The sequence below is a fragment of the Haliotis asinina genome, chromosome 10, assembly GCF_037392515.1.
Source record: "Haliotis asinina isolate JCU_RB_2024 chromosome 10, JCU_Hal_asi_v2, whole genome shotgun sequence".
NCBI lineage: Eukaryota > Metazoa > Mollusca > Gastropoda > Lepetellida > Haliotidae > Haliotis > Haliotis asinina.
In genome coordinates, this window is record NC_090289.1 from 2,669,757 (window position 1) to 2,688,586 (window position 18,830).

The window sequence follows — 18,830 nt, forward strand, 5'->3', positions numbered from 1 at the left end:
ATATCCTAGAGGCAGAAGAAGAGAAGTTCTCTTGTCGTACAAATCCTCATAAAGTGGATTGAACACACAGTTGTATGCAGGGTTAGATTCATTAGAGTATAATTTAGTAATGTATTGTAAGGATAATTTTATACGACGTTGTGTAAGAGATGGTTCATCGGCCTCAGTGTAAAGACTGTCAATAGGTGAAGTTCGGAAAGACCCAAGACAAAGTCTTAAACCTTGGTGGTGCACAGAATCAAGAAGTTTAAGGTTGCTTTTACAGGCTCCACCATAGACGATTGAGCCATAAAATCAAGTTATGAATGGACCAGTGATCGATATAGGTGTAAGAGGGTCGCTTGATCCCGTCCCCACTTTGAGTTAAAAACAACTTTCAACATGTCAAGAACCTTCAGGCATTTGGGTTTAAGGGACTTAATATGAGGCAGAAATGTTAAGTGGGAGTCAAACACTAGGCCCAAGAACTTGGCTTCCTTTACAACTTTGATGAGAGTACCATCTAGAGATAGTTCTGGGTCCTTATGTGGCTTATATTTTCTACAAAAATATATCCGATTAGTTTTGAAATTTTACAATTTAAAGCTGTTTTCAAAACACCATTTATTTATTTTGTTTAAACACAGCTGCAGTTGTCGTTCAATAGTATGCATATTTTTCCCAGGACAAGAAATATTAAAATCATCCACAAATAACGATCCATCAATTGACTCGTTTACAACTTTTGATAAACTATTTATCTTTATACTGAAAAGTGTGACAGACAAAATGAATTCAGGTAAACGACCTCGTAAACCGACATCATGTAAATCTCTCAAAATGCCATATTTCCAGGTTGTGTCATATGCTTTTTCGAGATAAAAAAAGATAGACACAGCATGCTGTTTATTAATTAGTGCGTTTTTCACAGATGATTCCAATCGCACTAAGTGATCGACAGTACTTCTGTTTTTACGGAAACCACACTGTATATCTGTTATGAGGTTATTTGTTTCCAAGTACCAAACAAGTCGACTGTTTATCATGCTAGTTAAAGGTCACATTCAACGTATAACACAACTTTGCAGATTCTGATACCTTTCGGTATGCACATACCGAAACAAATCATGAAAAATGTCAATTCAACCTATAAAGTTGAAAAAACGCGACGTAAAAAAGCCCGCGAAATCGGATTTCAAACGATTCACTAAATTTTCCCAGCGCTGGAGGAAGAAGTGGTTTCAACAGTGGTGCTGCGCTGCGCCCATAACGCATGCGCAGTGAATAGGTTCGCGGAGCTTGAAGAAGTAAGCATACCCAGAGTATGGGGTCGTGAGCAGTAGTCTAATCTTGGTTGTGTACATAAACAAAAAATTAATCTACTCAGTACATAAAAACCTTGATTGGTTGATTGTGGGAGAGCAGCGTCTGTCACAGAGAAAGCTCAGTGTCTGGTTTATTGACACATATAGTCTGCCTGCCTTTCTGCTAAAGACGATATGCAATACACAGCTTCAATCACTGACCACATACAATTTGTACTTAACACTTATCAGGCTAAACGCCATAAACAAAATAAACTGATTTTATGACTCTTGCATCCGAGTCCTGTCACTGCCACATTATATAATTAGGCAGGTGTTATACTTGTACACGTGACATGTTTTCTTTATGTCTGTGGGTTGCAAACAAACTACATCCATTTTTCTCGGCTGACTGGATCTGACGGAAACTGGTGCACACTCTTGTCAGTTTCAAGTGCTACTTTGTACTTGGACGAATGGCAGTTCACCATCTCTACTGAGGTGATTGTGATTGGATCGAACACCAATTCAGAGAACATGTATTTACAAAACCCAGCATCTCTATATACATTCTTTATGGATAACAACTGCTTCTAGTGTATATGGTTTTGTTTGACAACGATATATGAATCCATAATGAAACGACGCATCAAGTACAATAAAAGAAGTTGTTATCCATGAAGAATCTTACTTTCTTATGACTCGCCATATTTCTAAAATGCCCACCAAACAGATCATGTTTCTGTGCGCACAATGAGCCCTCAGCGTATCAGCAAATGAACCAGCCAATCGGAAGCCGCCGTTACACTTGAGTGCACGCCCACCCGCTATGACTGGGTTCGGTCTCCCGAGGGCTTCGTTTCGAGGGAAGTAAGCCCAAGTACAAAATATTGCACTTTTGAATCGCGATTGTATGCTTAGTATTTTGTTTATTTTTTTACAAGCAGCAATGTATATTATATGTCATGAATAAGTGATAATTGTGTTTTAAGTATGTTCGATTTTTTGGTTGCATGTGACCTTTAATGAAATCGGACGATAATTGGATGGATCCGTATGATCACGTCCAGGTTTAGGTATTTGCTACTACTATAGCATCACGCCATGAAGAAGGAAATTTCCCGGAAGTCCACATATCATCAAATATATATAAGAGCGTCTCTAAACAGGATTCTGGTAAGTGCTTCAGGAGTTGATAATGTATGTTATCAGCTCCCGTAGTAGTGTCATGAGTTTGATCAAGAGCGGTATGGACTTCATGAATTGAAAATGTTTCATTATAATCTTCCTCAGTATCTGAATTGAAATTAATAGTTTTCTTTTCTTGTTTTTTATACTGCTGGAATTTAGGTACATAATAAGAAGAGGAAGAGTGTTTAGCGAGGGTTTCACCCAGTTTCTTTGCAATATCTGATTTATCTTTAAGTAACTGATCTCCTTGTTTAAGATGATGAACACTAGATTTAGTACCTTTACCTTTAATTTTATGGACCATGTTCCACACCTTGGACACGGGTGTCCGAGAATTTATTTTGGATACGTTATTTTGCCAAGATTGGCGTTTATTCTGTTTAAACGTACGCCGCGTTTTAGCATTTAAAATCTTTAATTTATTTAAATTATGCACCATAAGATGGCGACGGAAATAATGTTCTGCTTTTTTCCTTGTCTTCCTAGCTTGTTTGCAGTCATCGTTGAACCATGATTTTCGAATGTGTGGAACCGTAGAGGAATTTGGTATACACTCATCAGCTATGGAATTTTGTTCATCCGAAAAAGACATTTAATATATAGCACCGGGAGCGTCAATACAACGGTCAGGTTTATGTTTTGCAGCACACAGTGTTGCAAACAAAGCCCAGTTAGCCTTTTTGAAATTCCACCTGGATGATGGAGGAACGTCTGATGGAGTTTAGAATAGTAGGGAAATGGCCACTTCCACAGAGGTCATCGTGGACTGACCATTCGAATTCATTTAGTAATTCTGAATTTGTGAGTGGCAGGTCGAGAGCAGAATAAGTTCCTGTACCAGGGTGTAAATATGTGTTGGAACTATCATTATAAATACATTAGTCATTATCACAACAAAAGGCCTCTAGTAATTTACCTTTAGCGTTTGTAGTTACACCCAGAGTGGGTTGTGTCCATTCAGATCTCCCGTTATAATACAGGGCTTCGGGAGTTGTTCATGCAGCGCTTGAAGATCGGTTTTGTGAAACGTTGAAGATGGAGAAATATAGAGAGATCATAATGTAAACGCAACATCCAAAGTTAGTTGCACTGCAACGGCCTGAAGATCAGTAGTAAGTGAAGCCGGGCTATGGATAATGGTCTGTTTGACTGGGATGGAAGACCCTCCCGTGGCCCTGTCACCCGGAGGTGAAAAGCAATGATATGCCTTGTAATGACGCAGGTCAAAAGTATCTGTCTGTCCTTAGACCTCTGCAATTCCACTGTATAAGATTATCATAACCTATCTTATTAGGGTGGGTGGGGTGGGGTGGGGGGTATTTGGGATCTACCCCGCACTTCTTTGGTGGGCGACAAGCTGTGTTTTTCCACACGTCCATATCCTCAATCGATTCGTGTTTGTTGAATACTTGAATTTTATTTTGTGACCATTTCGGGGCTCTCCCACTGAGTTTTTTTTAAGAATCTTGCTGTTTACCTTTGCTTTTAATGAGACTTTGCTGAGACTTTGTCGATGACAGAGAATATGGTTCTAGATCAAGGGATGTTTCTAATTGTATTTGGGACGTACCAGGAAGTAATTGTCGTGTTTGAGTAGATGTAGCGGGTGAGAAAAGGTTAGGGGAATCCGTTTTGACCCAAGTCAAGTTTGTCTGACAGCTAGTGGATACTGTAGGTACTCTAGATGTTGTTTCTGGCGTTCTTCTGGCAATGGATGCATAGCTTTCTGGTTATTCTAAGCTTAGTACTTGTCTCTTTGCATCAGCAAATCTGATGTTTTGTGTAAACTTTAATTCATTTATTGCCATTTGTTGTTTCCAAACAGGACACTCTTTAGAATAAGATGGACGATTCCCTGAGCAGTTGGTGCATTTTGTAACAGAACTGTCATAATCCTATGTTGTTTGTGTCTTTTCACCACAGCGAGCACACACAACAGACAATGTACAAGAATTTACAACATGTCCGAATTTTGGGCATTTGAAGCATCTGAGAGGATTCGGAATGTATGTATCAACATTTAGACTGCAAAAGCCGGCCTTGAGTGATCATGGAGCAGAAGGTAGGTAAAACAGATAAGTGTTGGTTTTGGCAGTTTCATTATTTTTACGAGTTGAGAATCGTTTCACATAAAGAACACCCTGATCTTTCATTTCAGAGACAGTATCTTACTCTGACATGTCAGCGAGTAATCTATCGCAGTCCCGTACAGTTCCCTTACTCGTGTTGAGCGTTTTGTGTGCCGTGATGGTGACGGGAATGCCGACAAATGTCTTGGTGTTCAGCAGGTTTGTCCATTGTTGCTTTTTGGAACACTATATCAAGAGTGCACCAGAACGTAATCTTCTGATATTCTTTACATCCCCAGCAATGCCTTGGAGTGAGTGAGTGAGTTTAGTTTTACGCCACTTTTAGCAATATTCCAGCAATATCACGGCAGGGGGCACAAGAAAATGGGCTTCACACATTGTACCCATCTGGGGAATCGAACCCGGAACCCTTCCACACAACAAAAGGGTTTAATTTCAATGGTGTTCTATCTTCAGTCTCAACAACTAGAAAACGTGGCCAATATTCAGTAGGATTGGACAGTCTAAGGTCAGTATCAGTATGATCTTGTTCAAGGAGACGTTTTGTTTTTTTGTGGGGGGTTTTATACGCCATGGTTATTGTTTTTTTTTATTTTATCGTCCGAGCTCCCAACCCACCATGGAGTATCACAGGTACAATGCTAGAGCATGCTTGCAGCACCAAGGATACCCGGATGATATGCTCCAGCAGAAAAATTAAAAGGTTAATTACTCTACCAGATTGGCCCATGTGCCCTTCTGAGCACACGCCTCTGGGCAAAAATGTGAGACTATTTGAAATACTAGACTAGACTAGACATACTAAAAATGTTAAACGTTTTAAACATTACAAAATGTAGTGCTCAGGGCTTGGCGTGACCAGCCGATTGGTTGAAACAGCCCCATTCAACCTCCCGTCTAGGTGAAGCCAACACGAGGAGGTGGCCGTTCACGGGTGCCTACTGACATCTCAAATGAGTAAGAGAGTGACTGAAGTTTTACGCCGTACCTAGCAATATCCCAGTTATATGGTGGCTGTTTAAAGAATAAAATCAAACAATTCAGTGATCAACAGCATGGGTATCGATCTGTGAAATTGGGAACCGATGGCATGTGTCAACGGGCATCCTAAATATAACTCGCATGAACCATTTACCAAGTAGGGTCATATCATTGTATGGTATGCATAACTGATATGCTGTCTATAGTATAGCGTACGTATAGAAATGTTTAAACCACAAATAAAAAATTCTACAAGTGAAAAATGTATCGGTTAAATATCTCGGCACACAATCTCCAGCACGGCTACTGTTGACTCTCGTCGAGTAATCAGCAGTTATTTTTGTCCTAATGAATTGGTACTATAATTTGGTCAATTTTGTTTGGATGTTTCAAACAGAAAACACTAAAGTTCCAATAATTTCTAAAAGCATAGCAATTTATTTGTTGATTGGTTATAAGCAGAAACACTCTGAATCTGAACTGAAAAAGTAATAGAAACAAATCTTAAAACCTTTGTCCCCAAAACCTGGAACTGAGGAACATCGAATCAAGAATTAATGGATACAATTTTCTGACTACAAAGTACGTATTAATGCAGAACAGCAGGGGGGCATATTTCTAAACAGTGATACACTCGGATCCCGATAGTACCACACTATTATCTATTGATGAAGATGCCGCACAACTTGGAAAACATGAGTGCACTGTGTGCTGGCGATTGGGTGCCTGACTCTGAGGGTGTGGGTTCGAATCCGGGATGGGACTCACCCAAAAAAGTACTAGAATTTTTACTTTACTTTGAAAGTGAAATCCCAAATATGACATATGTTGCATTTGACCACTTTCTAAATGGCATCATATGAATAATCATAGCTTTCGGCCGTGGGAGCCGTGCCAATTTACACTCATCAGATGGGTACACAAAGTACGCAGTCTAGACTACCAGTTGTCCGACTTTCATTTTTGTGGAAGTCGCGGTGGCTGAGCGGGCAAGGCGGCTGTCTTTGTGTGCTGGCGATTGGGTGCCTTACTCTGAGGGTGCGGGTTCGAATCCGGGATGGGACTCAACTGAAAACGTACTAGAAGTTTTACTTTACTGAGAAAGTGAAATCCCAAATATGACATATGTTTCATGAGAACACTAATCCATGTAATCCTGAAGGCAGGACCTTGGTCATACTGACTACGCCAAACGTGTGGTCAAAACAACATCCTACAAATACACTGGACTCTCTTTGTTGATCATTATTGTACCCTTGCATACAACAAACCCACCGTCACAGTAGAGACCATGTAATAGATGGCCTCTGGTCACAACAAACCTGGAACACCGGAAATAAAAACGGGGACAGGCTCGAATTGACCAACAGGTTGTGTAAAATCTTATTGCCATATATTGATCTCCCTATAATTAATAAACAACCACTAATAAATAAAGTGCCTGTTAGAATCATCCAGTAAGTGAAGGATGATATGAAGACAGATATGCGAAGGATAACCGATTCCCCCTGGTGCTCTGCACTGTCCACAAACCGCACCACGCAGTCCTTACCTCTAACAGATTCAAGATCTACTTGGACAAAGGCAGTATGACGGTCAGCACTGAGACCAACAGGAGGAGTAGAGATGGCCGGGAGACACAAGCGTAACAGGCAGCTGGTCTGTTGTACTTCTCTATTTCTGCCACGACCTCTGCAGTTCTCTTCGGACAGGAACTATAGGCTGTTTTAGTGCAGCTCTCGGACAGCTGTGATGCACTGGAAAAGCCATCATTAGTTGTTACATGTTTATAACCAGATATGTCTTAAAATATCAGATGATAGGATAACCAAATTCAAATGTTAGCAGGCAACCAAGTCACTCTTGCGGAAAATGTACGTCACCACTTCCGATCACATGATCGGCTCTCCTAATCTGTGGGTCACGTGATGAATCATGTAACCGGATGTATGATCATGTTGATGGGATTCCGCGGGAGCAGTAGAAGAGACAGGAATGTGAAATGAGTAGGCTGGCTGACGGACGGAGAAGTGGCGGGTAGGGCGACGGAGAGTGTGTTTGCGTCAGCGCGGGAAGGGTGCCGTTTTCCAGCATGTTTCCTCATGCATTCCTTTGAGATGATTTGTGTGACCCTGAAACGGACTGTTCTTATGGTGGGAATGTACCTACTGACAGCTGCACACGAGATTCATGTCCAGAATTGACTTACCTTTCCCACAGTTTTGAGGACGAAGTGTCCCGAACATCCTGTGTTCGCCAAGATATCTCACAGACCACTCTGCTAGCTGTTGTTCACTAAGTTGGTGTCATAGGGAGTGTGAAAAACTGGTGCCCCACCATGGTGAGCATCAATAACCACCAAGATGACTACATGGGTTGATCATCCATGACCATCGATGAGGGTTGGCAGTCAGTTCATGATGAAGTTTACTGGAAGGTAAATAGCTGCAGAGCATAGTCAAACAAAGTTCTGATTTCAAAGTAGATCATTGACGAGATTCACCATATTGTTTCCATGCATGGATTCCTCTTCCACCATGAATCTTGAAAGTCAAATCTTTGTGGACTGGACTCTGCGCTGAAACGCTGCTCTCATCTATGCCAAAAAGAAGAACTTGTTAAACATTAAATCGATTTTCATTATTACAATTACCTGTTATGCTCTGTGAGAGCCATACTGACACCTAAAGGAAGTCTTTTCGCTCTTTAGGGTTTTGCTGGAAATTTGCACGAACGAACGCTGTCTGTGGTACTGGTGGAACGTTGGTGGGCTGAAATACATTTGGCGATGGTGCACAAATATGTCACCACCATTTAAGGTGATTATTGTGAAGAATGTCTTGTGAGAATGTTGGAGACTCTATACAGTGGCATGTCTTCTTAGAACATATGCTCTTGATGCATGGCTTCCAAGAATGTGTCTTCTGAGGTGCAGGACTGATCATTTGAGCAAATCTATGTCCGGCTTCTTCAGTAGCGTCAGGACTTGTTGAATCTTTGATGCCGTGAGATTCTTGGTAATCTTGGGCTTTTCAAAGGCGTCTCAGTGGGTTTGATATTGCTCTTTCCTGTGTAGAAAAACTGGGTTAAATTCTATACTCTGTACGGGGCATGGGAGTGCATAAATGTATATTTCATCATTACATACCACAGATAGAATAGCTGTGTATCGGTTAGTCTTGTAGCGCATTGTTTCACTTGCCTCTGTTACGGGGTAACTGTTCATTGTAGCACTAGATACATTGGGTAGGCCACGTGGTTGGTGCTAAATACGTTGGGTAGGCTCTGATTGGCGGAGACATCAGTAGGTGAACTTCGACCCATGTCGGGGGTCGTTCAAGAGTGCTATATAAGTGACCTGGCTTTCCGTAGTCAGTTGTCTAGCTTCGGTCAACCGAGTAACAACAGGTAAAATCGCTCTTCATTGAACTGTAGACTAGGCCATGTATTGTTAGGTTTCTTCTGTTAGTGTTAGGTTGGGTAGGGGGAATATTAGGAGTAGTAAACGAACTAGGATTTATAGCTTTTGGGTAACGTTTATATAAGAACAATGTTGGTTTAGGGGTGGCTTACAAATACAAGTTTAACGTATCTGGAATCAACCAGTTGGTGCGATAGTGTGTCATTTATCAGTTGTTACGTTTTTGTTTGTATTTTTCTACATATTCTGTTTTGTAATAAATCATTGTCAGTTGTTAGCTTGTTTCTGTTATTTTCCCTACTTGTCCGATTAACGAACTGGTTACTGAGTTTGAAAGAGTTAGAAGTTTGTTAGAGAACACATCAGTCTGAAACATTACATTTTTAAAAATACACAACGCAAAGTCCAATGAAGGTTGATTAACATCTTGTTCCTACCCAATTATTTCTCAAACTCAACTGTCACTGGGCGAAGGTAACGAACAGGAACCACGCCTATTACAGATTCAAGCTGTGACCCGGATCTGGATTCACTGAAATTAGGGAAAGAATTACAATTGGATATTTAATTAGCAGAATAATTGTTGACAATCTAAGTCATTTGAATTAGTGAGGTTTTTTTAAGGTTGTGGTTATTTTCAACATGGACCCGTTTGATTTGTTTTCACTGTCCAACACTGGTCTGCTATCCTATGAGGAGCCTGGAAATACTGATTCTGTGAATCAGACGCATGTTATTCCTCCTGTGTCAGTAGCTACAAGTCCAATGCAATTTGTTACGTCCACACCAAATATTCACCAAATGAATACAGAAGATGATGGTTGGCAGGTAGGAGTAGATAATAATGCAGTAGCTGGGTCACAGGGTGCAACAGCGACTGGTTCTGTTCAGTTGTCATTGCAAGGGTTGAATTGTGGTAGGCAGCGTTTGATACTGAAAGGATAAATAATAGGTCTGTTTGTTTCAATGTATGAGGTCGGCATACAGGAAACGTTAGTCAGGAAATGTTGAATATCCCATCACCTAGTCCGGGTTTGAATCCAAGACCACATTCATCACAAGGTTTGGGTTTGGGTTCGGCAGGAAATGAGGTTCATCATGGGGATCCAGTGAGATCTATGTATACTGGTGGGACATACTGGTTGCACGCCTCGAAGTTGTACCCGATTGCTTTGATGGAAAATCTTGTGATTGGCAGGATTATGTAGTACACTTTGAACAGGTCGCTAATTGGAAAGGTTGGTCCGATAGTGAGAAAGCTCAACAATTGACAATGTGTCTGAGAGGTGATGCTCAGAGATTACTCAGTAGTTTAACCATGGGTAAGCACAACAATTATTCTACTGTTAAGAATGTACTAACACAAAGGTTTGATCCAAGGGAGAGGTGTTTAGCTTACACAAGTGAATTCCGGAATCGTAAGCAAGGTAAGGATGAATTGGTCACTGATTTTGGTTGTCATTTAAGGAGTTTGGCACATCTGGCATATCCAGATATTCCATACACATCCATGGAGGTTCATTTAATTGATCAACTTCTGGTTTAACCAACTTCAATATGAAAAAGCATACTGTTTTTTTCTCATCCCAGGACTCTATATCAAGCCGTGGCATATAGTATAGAATTTGAAGCAGTAGATGGTAGTCGAGTTCGTAAGCCAGATCAAGTTGAACGGGTAGCTGGTATTAATTCGCTTCAGAACTGGGTAGGGAACAGCCGCTTCAGAGTGAAAGTCTCCTTACATTAGCAGCAGTAAGTCAGCTTAAGCTTATAGATGAGAAATTGAACAAACTTAGATCAGTGAAAAAGTCTAGACTTTGTTACATACGTCAGTAAACTACACACTTTAGAAACCAGTGCCCTTTGTTGGGGAAGTTAGGTTTGACACCCTCACAGGTTTTCAAGAAACTGGGTCAGGAAAACTAGTTCGGACTGAAACTGAGGCCAAAGTTTCAGTCACGGATTCTGTGGTTGGTAGGCCATCAGTTGTGTGTGAACAGGAAGAGTCATCTTTGCTAGGTGTAGATGTACATTCACATCCTGTAGATGAGGACACGTCTAGTGAATCAGGGGAAAAGGTCTTTATTCACATGGTCCCTAATGGGAAGTGTATGTATCTGGACGTAGGTATAAGAAGAGGCACAGTACGTATGTTAGTTGATACTGGTTCACCTGTGTCCATCATATCTCACACTGATGCTTACAGAATTGGGTTGATACATGGGCCCTTGCAGGAGGTCAACAGGGAGTTTTTCACCCATAGAGGTGCTTGGATACTTGTCCTTTGATATGAAAATCAAGAATGCTGTGTTTGCGCAAACATTAGTGGTTGCTGAGTTGAATTCTATGTGTAGCATTCTTGGCATGGACTTCCTGGAAAGATATTTTGGTGTTGTCGATGTGATGGGGAGAATTCTTAACACTTCAAAAGGGAAATTTACTTTGTAACAGCTCAAAACATCTAACTGTGCTAGAATCAGAGCGGTTGACAAGGTTGGTATTGATGAGAATACCGAGAAGCTGATTGAGTGTAAACTGGATAATTGTCTATGTTCTAGTTCAGGTTTAGTTGAACCCACGGAAAGAAGGTTTATTCATTGCAAAGAGCTCAGTTCAAGCTACATCTGACAAAGTTGTGGTGTCAGTGGTGAATATGAGCAACAAAGGGGTTTCATCGCAGGATTCCTCAGTAGTAGGTACTCTTAGCTCTCCTTATCAAATTGATGAACTTGAGCATTACAAGGCCAGTGATATTGATTCCCAGGAATTGCCATCACATCTTAGAACCATGGTTGATGAATGCTCTGATGAGTTGTCATTTGGTCAAACAAAGATGGTGGAGAAACTTATCACAGAATTTCTGGAGGTTTTGTGGTGATAGATGGGCTCTTAGGGCAAACAGATGTAATGACTCACAAAACAGACACAAGTGAGACTAACCCATCAAGCTTCCAGGGAATTCCATTCTTGGGAATAATTATGACCACCCGTGTAGGTCAGAAGTTCAGACTTTGTGTTCAGAGGCTAAGACCTTATTAGTGCAGTGGAATTCCTTAGTGCTTAGGAATGGTATTTTGTTCAGGAAAGTAGAGTCAGACTTCTTTGGTCCACGAGAACACTTGGTAGTTCCAGGTTTTGTTCGTAGAAGTATTTTTCAACATGTACACGCTAATTGTACTGCAGGGCATTTTGGTCGTGAAAGAACTCTCAAGGCTGTTAAGCTTAGGTTTTACAGGACATTAAAAGATGGTGTAAGGCTTGTGTTTTCTGTGCACGCTGCAAGCCTGGTCCAGGCCAGGGTAAAACACAGTTGCGTCAGTTTCGAGTTCAATCTCCGATGCAATGTATAACTTTGGATATTGTCGGTCCTCTACCAAGGAGTCGTCATGGGAATGAATACATAATGGTGTTAGGGGATTACTTTACAAAATGGAAAGAGGCTTATCCAATACCTGATCATACAGCTCAAACACTTGCAGACAAATTAGTAGCAAAGTTCATCTGCAGATTTGCTTGCCCAAGTTAACTTCACACTGATCAGGGACGGGAATTTGAATCCATTCTGTTCAAGGAAGTCTGTAATCTATTAGGCATTGATAAAGTAGAACCACACCTTATCGTCCCCAGTCAGATGGACTTGTCGAACGATTCAATAGAACACTTCGTCAAATGTTGTCTATCTATGTTCATCAGGAACCTTTAAACTGGGACGACCATCTTCCCTATATACTCATGGCATACAGGGCTACAGAACACAAGAGTACACCAGAGTGCTCCCCGAATCTAATGACGTTAGGAAGGGAAGTTAGTGTACCGATTGAACTCATGGCTGGTGATTCGCCTTTATCCGTTGCTCGAGATTGCCCAGTAGAATATGTAGAGTGGCTTAGCGATACTTTCCAGAGAATTTGCCAACTGCCAGTTAGGTCTCACTGCTAACACTCAAAAGAAATATTATGATAGAAATTTGAAGATCAGATCTTTTGAGGTAGGCACATTTGTTTAGCGCTGGTATCCCCTCTAAGCAAATCAGAAGTTAGGACTGGGCTGGGATGGACCATATATGGTCATAGAGAAACTGTCGGCATGGACATATTCAATTCAAAAGCAACAAAAAAAATCTCTGATCACTGCCCATATTGATCATCTTAAACCTTATGAAGGCATTTCTGTACCTACAGATTGGAACATCCAATCATCAGGACCAGAACTGGGAGAAAAATTCGCCCTCGTGATAGGTATTCTCCATGAATATTCATGCCGAAGTTAGATCAGGAATTTAGTGTTGTTTTATATTTTTGTTGATTCTCTTTTGTTTAGACACACAGACACAGTGGTCCTAATTCCATAAGACATAGAAATCCATGCAGATCCTGAAGAAATCCAGGAATGTTTGGACGCAGATAGACCATTCTGGCCTCAAGGAGGGATGCGTTGAGCCGAGTTGCAACACGCCGCACTATCTGAAGTATGAACGGCTCCTCGACCACTGGCTCCGATTTTACCAGCCCAGTGTTCGTCTGTTCTCCTGTGGGACATGTTCCCACATGTCCTTTGAGAAGAGGAAAACAGCCGATTCTCATGCACTCTCACATCGGCCTACCGGTTCCATCGCAACAGTCTCCAGAGAGAACCAACATTATATTCCCCCCAGGATGCCGTCCTATCTCGTCGGCCAGTAACGACGCAAATCTCCCTGGAGCGACAGATGGCAAGGGAGGAAGCGAAACGGTGCCGGAGTTCCATTCCACGACGAAAGAGCCGGGAGGAACAAGAGGAAGAAGAACAGGAGACCATGGGATCCTCTCCTCCGGGTTACTGGGATCTCTTGTACCCGAGTTCCTGAACTGTACATCTCCTGTGATAATCTCCTCGCATTTATCGCATTTTGTTTTCGCGTTCATAGTTTCCCTGTCGCATTTTTCCCGTTGTAATGAACCTGAATGATTTGATAAGGAGCCAATTTTTCTTTATTGATTTAGGGATAAAGTGATTTTGAGGAAAATAACTTTAAATTCAGGGGGGAGGAGTGTAGAAAAACTGGGTTAAATTCTATCCTAAGTACGGGGCATGGGAGTGCATAAATGTATATTTCATCATTACATACCACGTATAGAGTAGCTGTGTATCGGTTGGACTTGTAGCGCATTGTTTCACTTGCCTCTGTTACGGGATTACTTTCCAAGCGGGGTGACTGTTCATTGTAGCGCTAGATGCATTGGGTAGGCCACGTGGTTGGAGCTAAATATGTTGGGTAGGCTCTGATTGACGGAGACATCCGTGATCAGTAGGTGAACTTCGACCCATGTCGGGGGGTCGTTCTAGAGTGCTTTATAAGTGACCTGGCTTTCCGTAGTCAGTTGTCTAGCTTCGGTCAACCGAGTAACAACAGGTAAAATCGCCCCTCAGATCCTGTTTCAGGGTCATTCCCTTACCGTTTAAAGAGTGGATCATTAAACTGTAGACTAGGCCATGTATTGTTAGGTTTCTTCTATTAGTGTTAGGTTTGGTTGGGTTGGGGGAAAGTTAGGAGTAGGAAACGAACTAGGATTTATAGCTTTTGGGTAACGTTTGTATAAGAACAGGGTTGGTTTAGGGGTGGTTTAAAAGTACAAGTTTAACGGATCTGGAATCAACCAGTTGATGCGATAGTGTGTCATTTATCAGTTGTTACGTTTTTGTTTGTATTTTTCTACATATTCTGTTTTGTAATAAATCATTGTCAGTTGTTAGCTTGTGTCTGTAATTTTCCCTACTTGTCCGATTAACGAACTGGTTACTGAGTTTGAAAGATTTAGAAGTTTGTTAGAGAACACATCAGTCTGAAACATTACATTTTTAAAAATACACAACGCAAAGTCCAATGAAGGTTGATTAACATCTTGTTCCTACCCAATTATTTCTCAAACTCAACTGTCACTGGGCGAAGGTAACGAACATCAAAACCACGCATGTTACACCTGTTTTCTTGATTTCCTCTTTTCAGGTGAATCAGCAGCAGCAGTAGTTGTAGTGGGGTGGATCTGTGACCTCTAAATCTTGGGAGAACAAAGGTAGGGTAAACTGTAGTTGAGCAGATGTCAAGCAGCTTCTTGATCCTTGATATTGAGAACAATATGTAGGAACATAGTGTGATTTTTATCCCCTGCATTTTTAGCTGCACACACGTCGCATCGCACCTTTGGTGATAAAGGTCTGGAGGAGCTGTCACAGGGTTGTAGGAATGTGCCTGGTTATTAGCCAATAGAGTGTCTCTTTTCAGGAAAAATACCTGCCAACTGTCTCGCATTTTGTTTTCGCGTTCATAGTTTCCCTGTCGCATTTTCCCCCCTTGTAATGGACTTGAATGATTTGATAAGGAGCCAAGTTTTCTTTATTGATTTAGGGATAAAGTTGTCCATTTCTGCTCCATCACAAGGATTTGGTTTTGTGGTTCAATATAGTTGATCTTTTATATCTCACCTTGAGCCATAATGTTGTCGTTGATCTATGCCACAAGTGATGTCATTTGACTGTGATGCCATTTGGAGGAAGGAAGAAGGTAGATGGCCTGGAGATGCCATCTTCAACTCCAGCCGTGATTTGTTTAGACCAGCAGCTGCAAGTGAATGCCTTGAACTGACCCTGGGTTTTAGGGGATCATTAGCACGAACTGTGGCGTCGTGGAGGTGTTCCTTCTGAAGAGCATCTTGTACAGCTTGTTTGAAATGTACTGTCTTGTGGTGCGCTGTAGTGTTCTTGGACATGATCATCATGGATGCCTACAGAAGTAAGCAGCAAACAACGACATAAAAGTAACAGCTGCTACAACTGACAGACGAAGGTCACCACTGGCTTGACTGTCATCAGACACCCTTACCTCAGTAACGATTGGCAATATCCCTGGCATTACGGTCACAAGAAGATTTTTCCAGTTTGAACTGCCTTAAAATACTCTCGAGACGTTCAGATCCAGCTCCTGCAAAATAGTCCCGCAACAGTGCATGAAGAAACACATTCTCGAAAATATGCCATTTCCTGTTGCACTACCCACTCTCTCGTTTCCCTCCTCCGGCGACATCTCATCAATATGGCCACTCATCAGGTCACATGGCAGATGACCACGTAACCGGAAATATTCTAATCTTCAAAGCCCGACGAGGGTGACAAGGTTGCTTCCTAATATTCACGTTCTTTTTACTGTCTTTGACCAATAAAAATCAAGCAGTGAAACATGAAATAAAAAATTAGTCTGGAACAAGCGATCCGAGGAAATAGAAATGTTGTTTTTCAGTTTTCTACAGTACTTTATTCTGAACGATGTTTTGATTTCACCTGCAGACAAATGCGAGATATTTATCAGGCGTGGAACCATCAGGCGCTCCTTTGGCTAACTGCTGGAGACAGTTGCCTTCTCCGCATTTCCTAAACATGTAATGTCCACATCTGAAAGACAGTCATGTTTATTTAGTTCGAAAGCATAATGGCCAAAAGTTTAAAAACGGTGCAGCATCCTCCAGGTATGAAAAGACCACAATTAAAGATTCATGCAATGTTCATAACTTATCACAAGTTGTTGTTACATTTAGAACACATTTAGAGTACATAGCAAATAATTAAGCAGCACTTAGTAGAAGTATATGAACGATAACAGTATACAAGACTTCATATTTTTTAAGTTTATAATAAGTAGCAATACACAGGTATACAAGTTGTCAGTTGTGCTGGTGCCATAATTGCGCGTCAAGTAAACTTACCATCGATGTTATCACACATGTAGTTGAAGGCCTGTTTTCTTTGGTCAAGTGATGGTAGTACTTTTTGCCAATCAGATGGGATGCATGCGAGAAGCTTCTTATATGTACACCCATAAAAGTCAATCATACCAGTCTTGGTGCTAGAAAAATGTGCACATGCATTATTCAACATCGTACAATGTAGAATGCAAACAAAAACGTCTCCTTCACAACGGGTGACTCCCAAATAACGATGAACGAGACCCAATAATTATCACCATGGACGAGATCATACAAACACCACCAAGGTTGTGATCCTGCAGCATAAACCACCAGTGACGTCACTCTATTGTTCTCAGGGACACATTTTTATAATCTCTCTCAAATCTGATACAATCCCGCTTCCTCGGGCAATTATGTAAACAATGTCTGTCTGATAAGGAATTATTACTTGCTTGGAAGAGTAATGCAAATTTGTCTTGCTATCACTGAATATGGTGGTGAAATATGACATAATAGACAATTTTCGACATGTAGTGTCGAGGTCCGGTTTCAAATCCGTAACCATTCGCTTACTAGCTTGATGGTTTTGAACCCTACGAACGATCGCTGTGAGGAATGAAATTGGTTCTCGATATAAACCGTGTGTTTCTCGCAAGACGCGAGGTGTGAGCTGCGCACGTAGAGGGCACGGTTAGCGCATGTGAGGCACGTGCAAGGGGAGGCATCGGCTTTTGGTCTCATCCCAGTTGATAACATGACCTGTGGGCATTTTGGAAAAGTATGCCCTCTTCCCTCCGGAAATGCCCGCGAGATCATACAAACATCACCAAGGATATGACCCTACAATCACCACCAAGGATGTGACCCTACAATCACCAGTAGGGGACACGTAAGTCCAGGTGTTGAACACAATGAAACCCAGACACTATTCATAGTGAGGCCAGCTGCCAGACAGAAACGGACCAACTACTGGACACAAACAGACAAGCTACTAGACTCGGACAGACAACTACTGGGCACAAACTACTGGACACTATCAGACCATCTACTGCTGCTGACAAATGAGCCCAATTTTCATATATGAGAACGCCCTCCAGAACATTCCATTTGAAACAAGGGGGAAACAGGTTGTCGTCTAAATATTGAAAAGTTCAATTTCCTCGTGCGAATCGTGTTTTGAATAACAAGTATTAGATGAACGCGTTTGTGACCAGCAGGCGGGGCAAGTAATCTGGGCCCGTTCCTCGAAGCGATCGTAGCGCTACGACTGTCGTAAGTGTATGTCAAAGTATCGGAGTTACGATCATCGCAGCGCTAACAGCTTACAGATAAATATCATGATGCATAGTCTTAATGTAGAATGACTAAATTAAGTACTGAATTGCAAACAGAGTTTAGCGAACATAATGATAAATGTAATAGTATAACATGAATCAGCGTGTTTTCTTCAATGCAAAACTATACGAGTGTAGCTTTTGTAACTCGGTGTCTGAATTACATGTCAGTCCTAAATCGATTACGATTCTGTCAACTTCTTTTTCTGCTGCAGTTTCCCGTTGCCAGTAGCCATCTTCAATAATTTTGACATGTATACAATGTTCGGACCATTCCATAGCACCAATTGCAGATATCCTCTCATTTATGGCAACCCTTTGCGAAATGTTTTGAACTGTAAGTTTTGTGTAGCAACATAATTTTTAACATTGGCCTAAATCAACTCAATTGGATTCAATTCTGAGTGGTAAGGAGGAAGATGTAGTACGCCATGGTCATGTTGCTTCAGCATATTGTCTACTCTACAGACACGGCCCGATTTGTTGGATTTTGTCAGAAACAATGGTTCGGCTTTGAGCATTTTATCATCAAATGCAATATTGTGGCTTTGTTACCAAGTTTATATATCATCCTTTTTCTGTTGGCCGTTGTTGGACACTTGTCCACTTGCTTGCTGTGGTATGTCGCATTATCAATAAAAATGACGGTGTGGGGCGGAATGTTTGGGATCAGTTTTTCCTGCAGCCATTTGGAAAAAATTATCAAAATTCAGTTATCATGATGATCAGCTGATTTGAGCTTTGAATCAAATACAAGTAAACATTTGGTACAAAACCATTTTCAGACCCTGCATGAAAAAAAATAACCCGAT

At 41.3% G+C, this 18,830-nt stretch overlaps 2 protein-coding genes across 2 annotated transcripts in view; both read right to left on the reverse strand.

Annotated features, from left to right (window-relative positions):
* The window catches only part of LOC137298340 (uncharacterized), a 187,434-nt gene that overhangs the window by 85,888 nt on the left and 82,716 nt on the right, over positions 1 to 18,830 (reverse strand). The window lies entirely within an intron of this gene.
* LOC137299099 (uncharacterized) lies at positions 7,116 to 18,254 on the reverse strand. The gene is made up of 4 exons (XM_067831599.1): positions 18,205 to 18,254; positions 16,703 to 16,842; positions 16,281 to 16,356; positions 7,116 to 7,302 (listed from the first exon to the last, which is right to left on the reverse strand). The coding sequence occupies exons 1-4, from the start codon at positions 18,252 to 18,254 to the stop codon at positions 7,116 to 7,118; spliced, it is 453 nt and encodes a 150-aa protein (XP_067687700.1).

Bases quoted from the DNA above. Each gene is read 5' to 3' on its own strand.
- LOC137299099 (XM_067831599.1), bottom strand. From the start codon at position 18,254: ATGGCTACTGGCAACGGGAAACTGCAGCAGAAAAAGAAGTTGACAGAA. The intron at 16,357-16,702 runs GTAAGTTTACTT...AATGCGGAGAAG, and splicing joins CATGTGTGATAACATCGATG to GCAACTGTCTCCAGCAGTTA. The intron at 7,303-16,280 runs GTGAAATCAAAA...TGGCTTTTCCAG, and splicing joins TATCTCGCATTTGTCTGCAG to TGCATCACAGCTGTCCGAGA.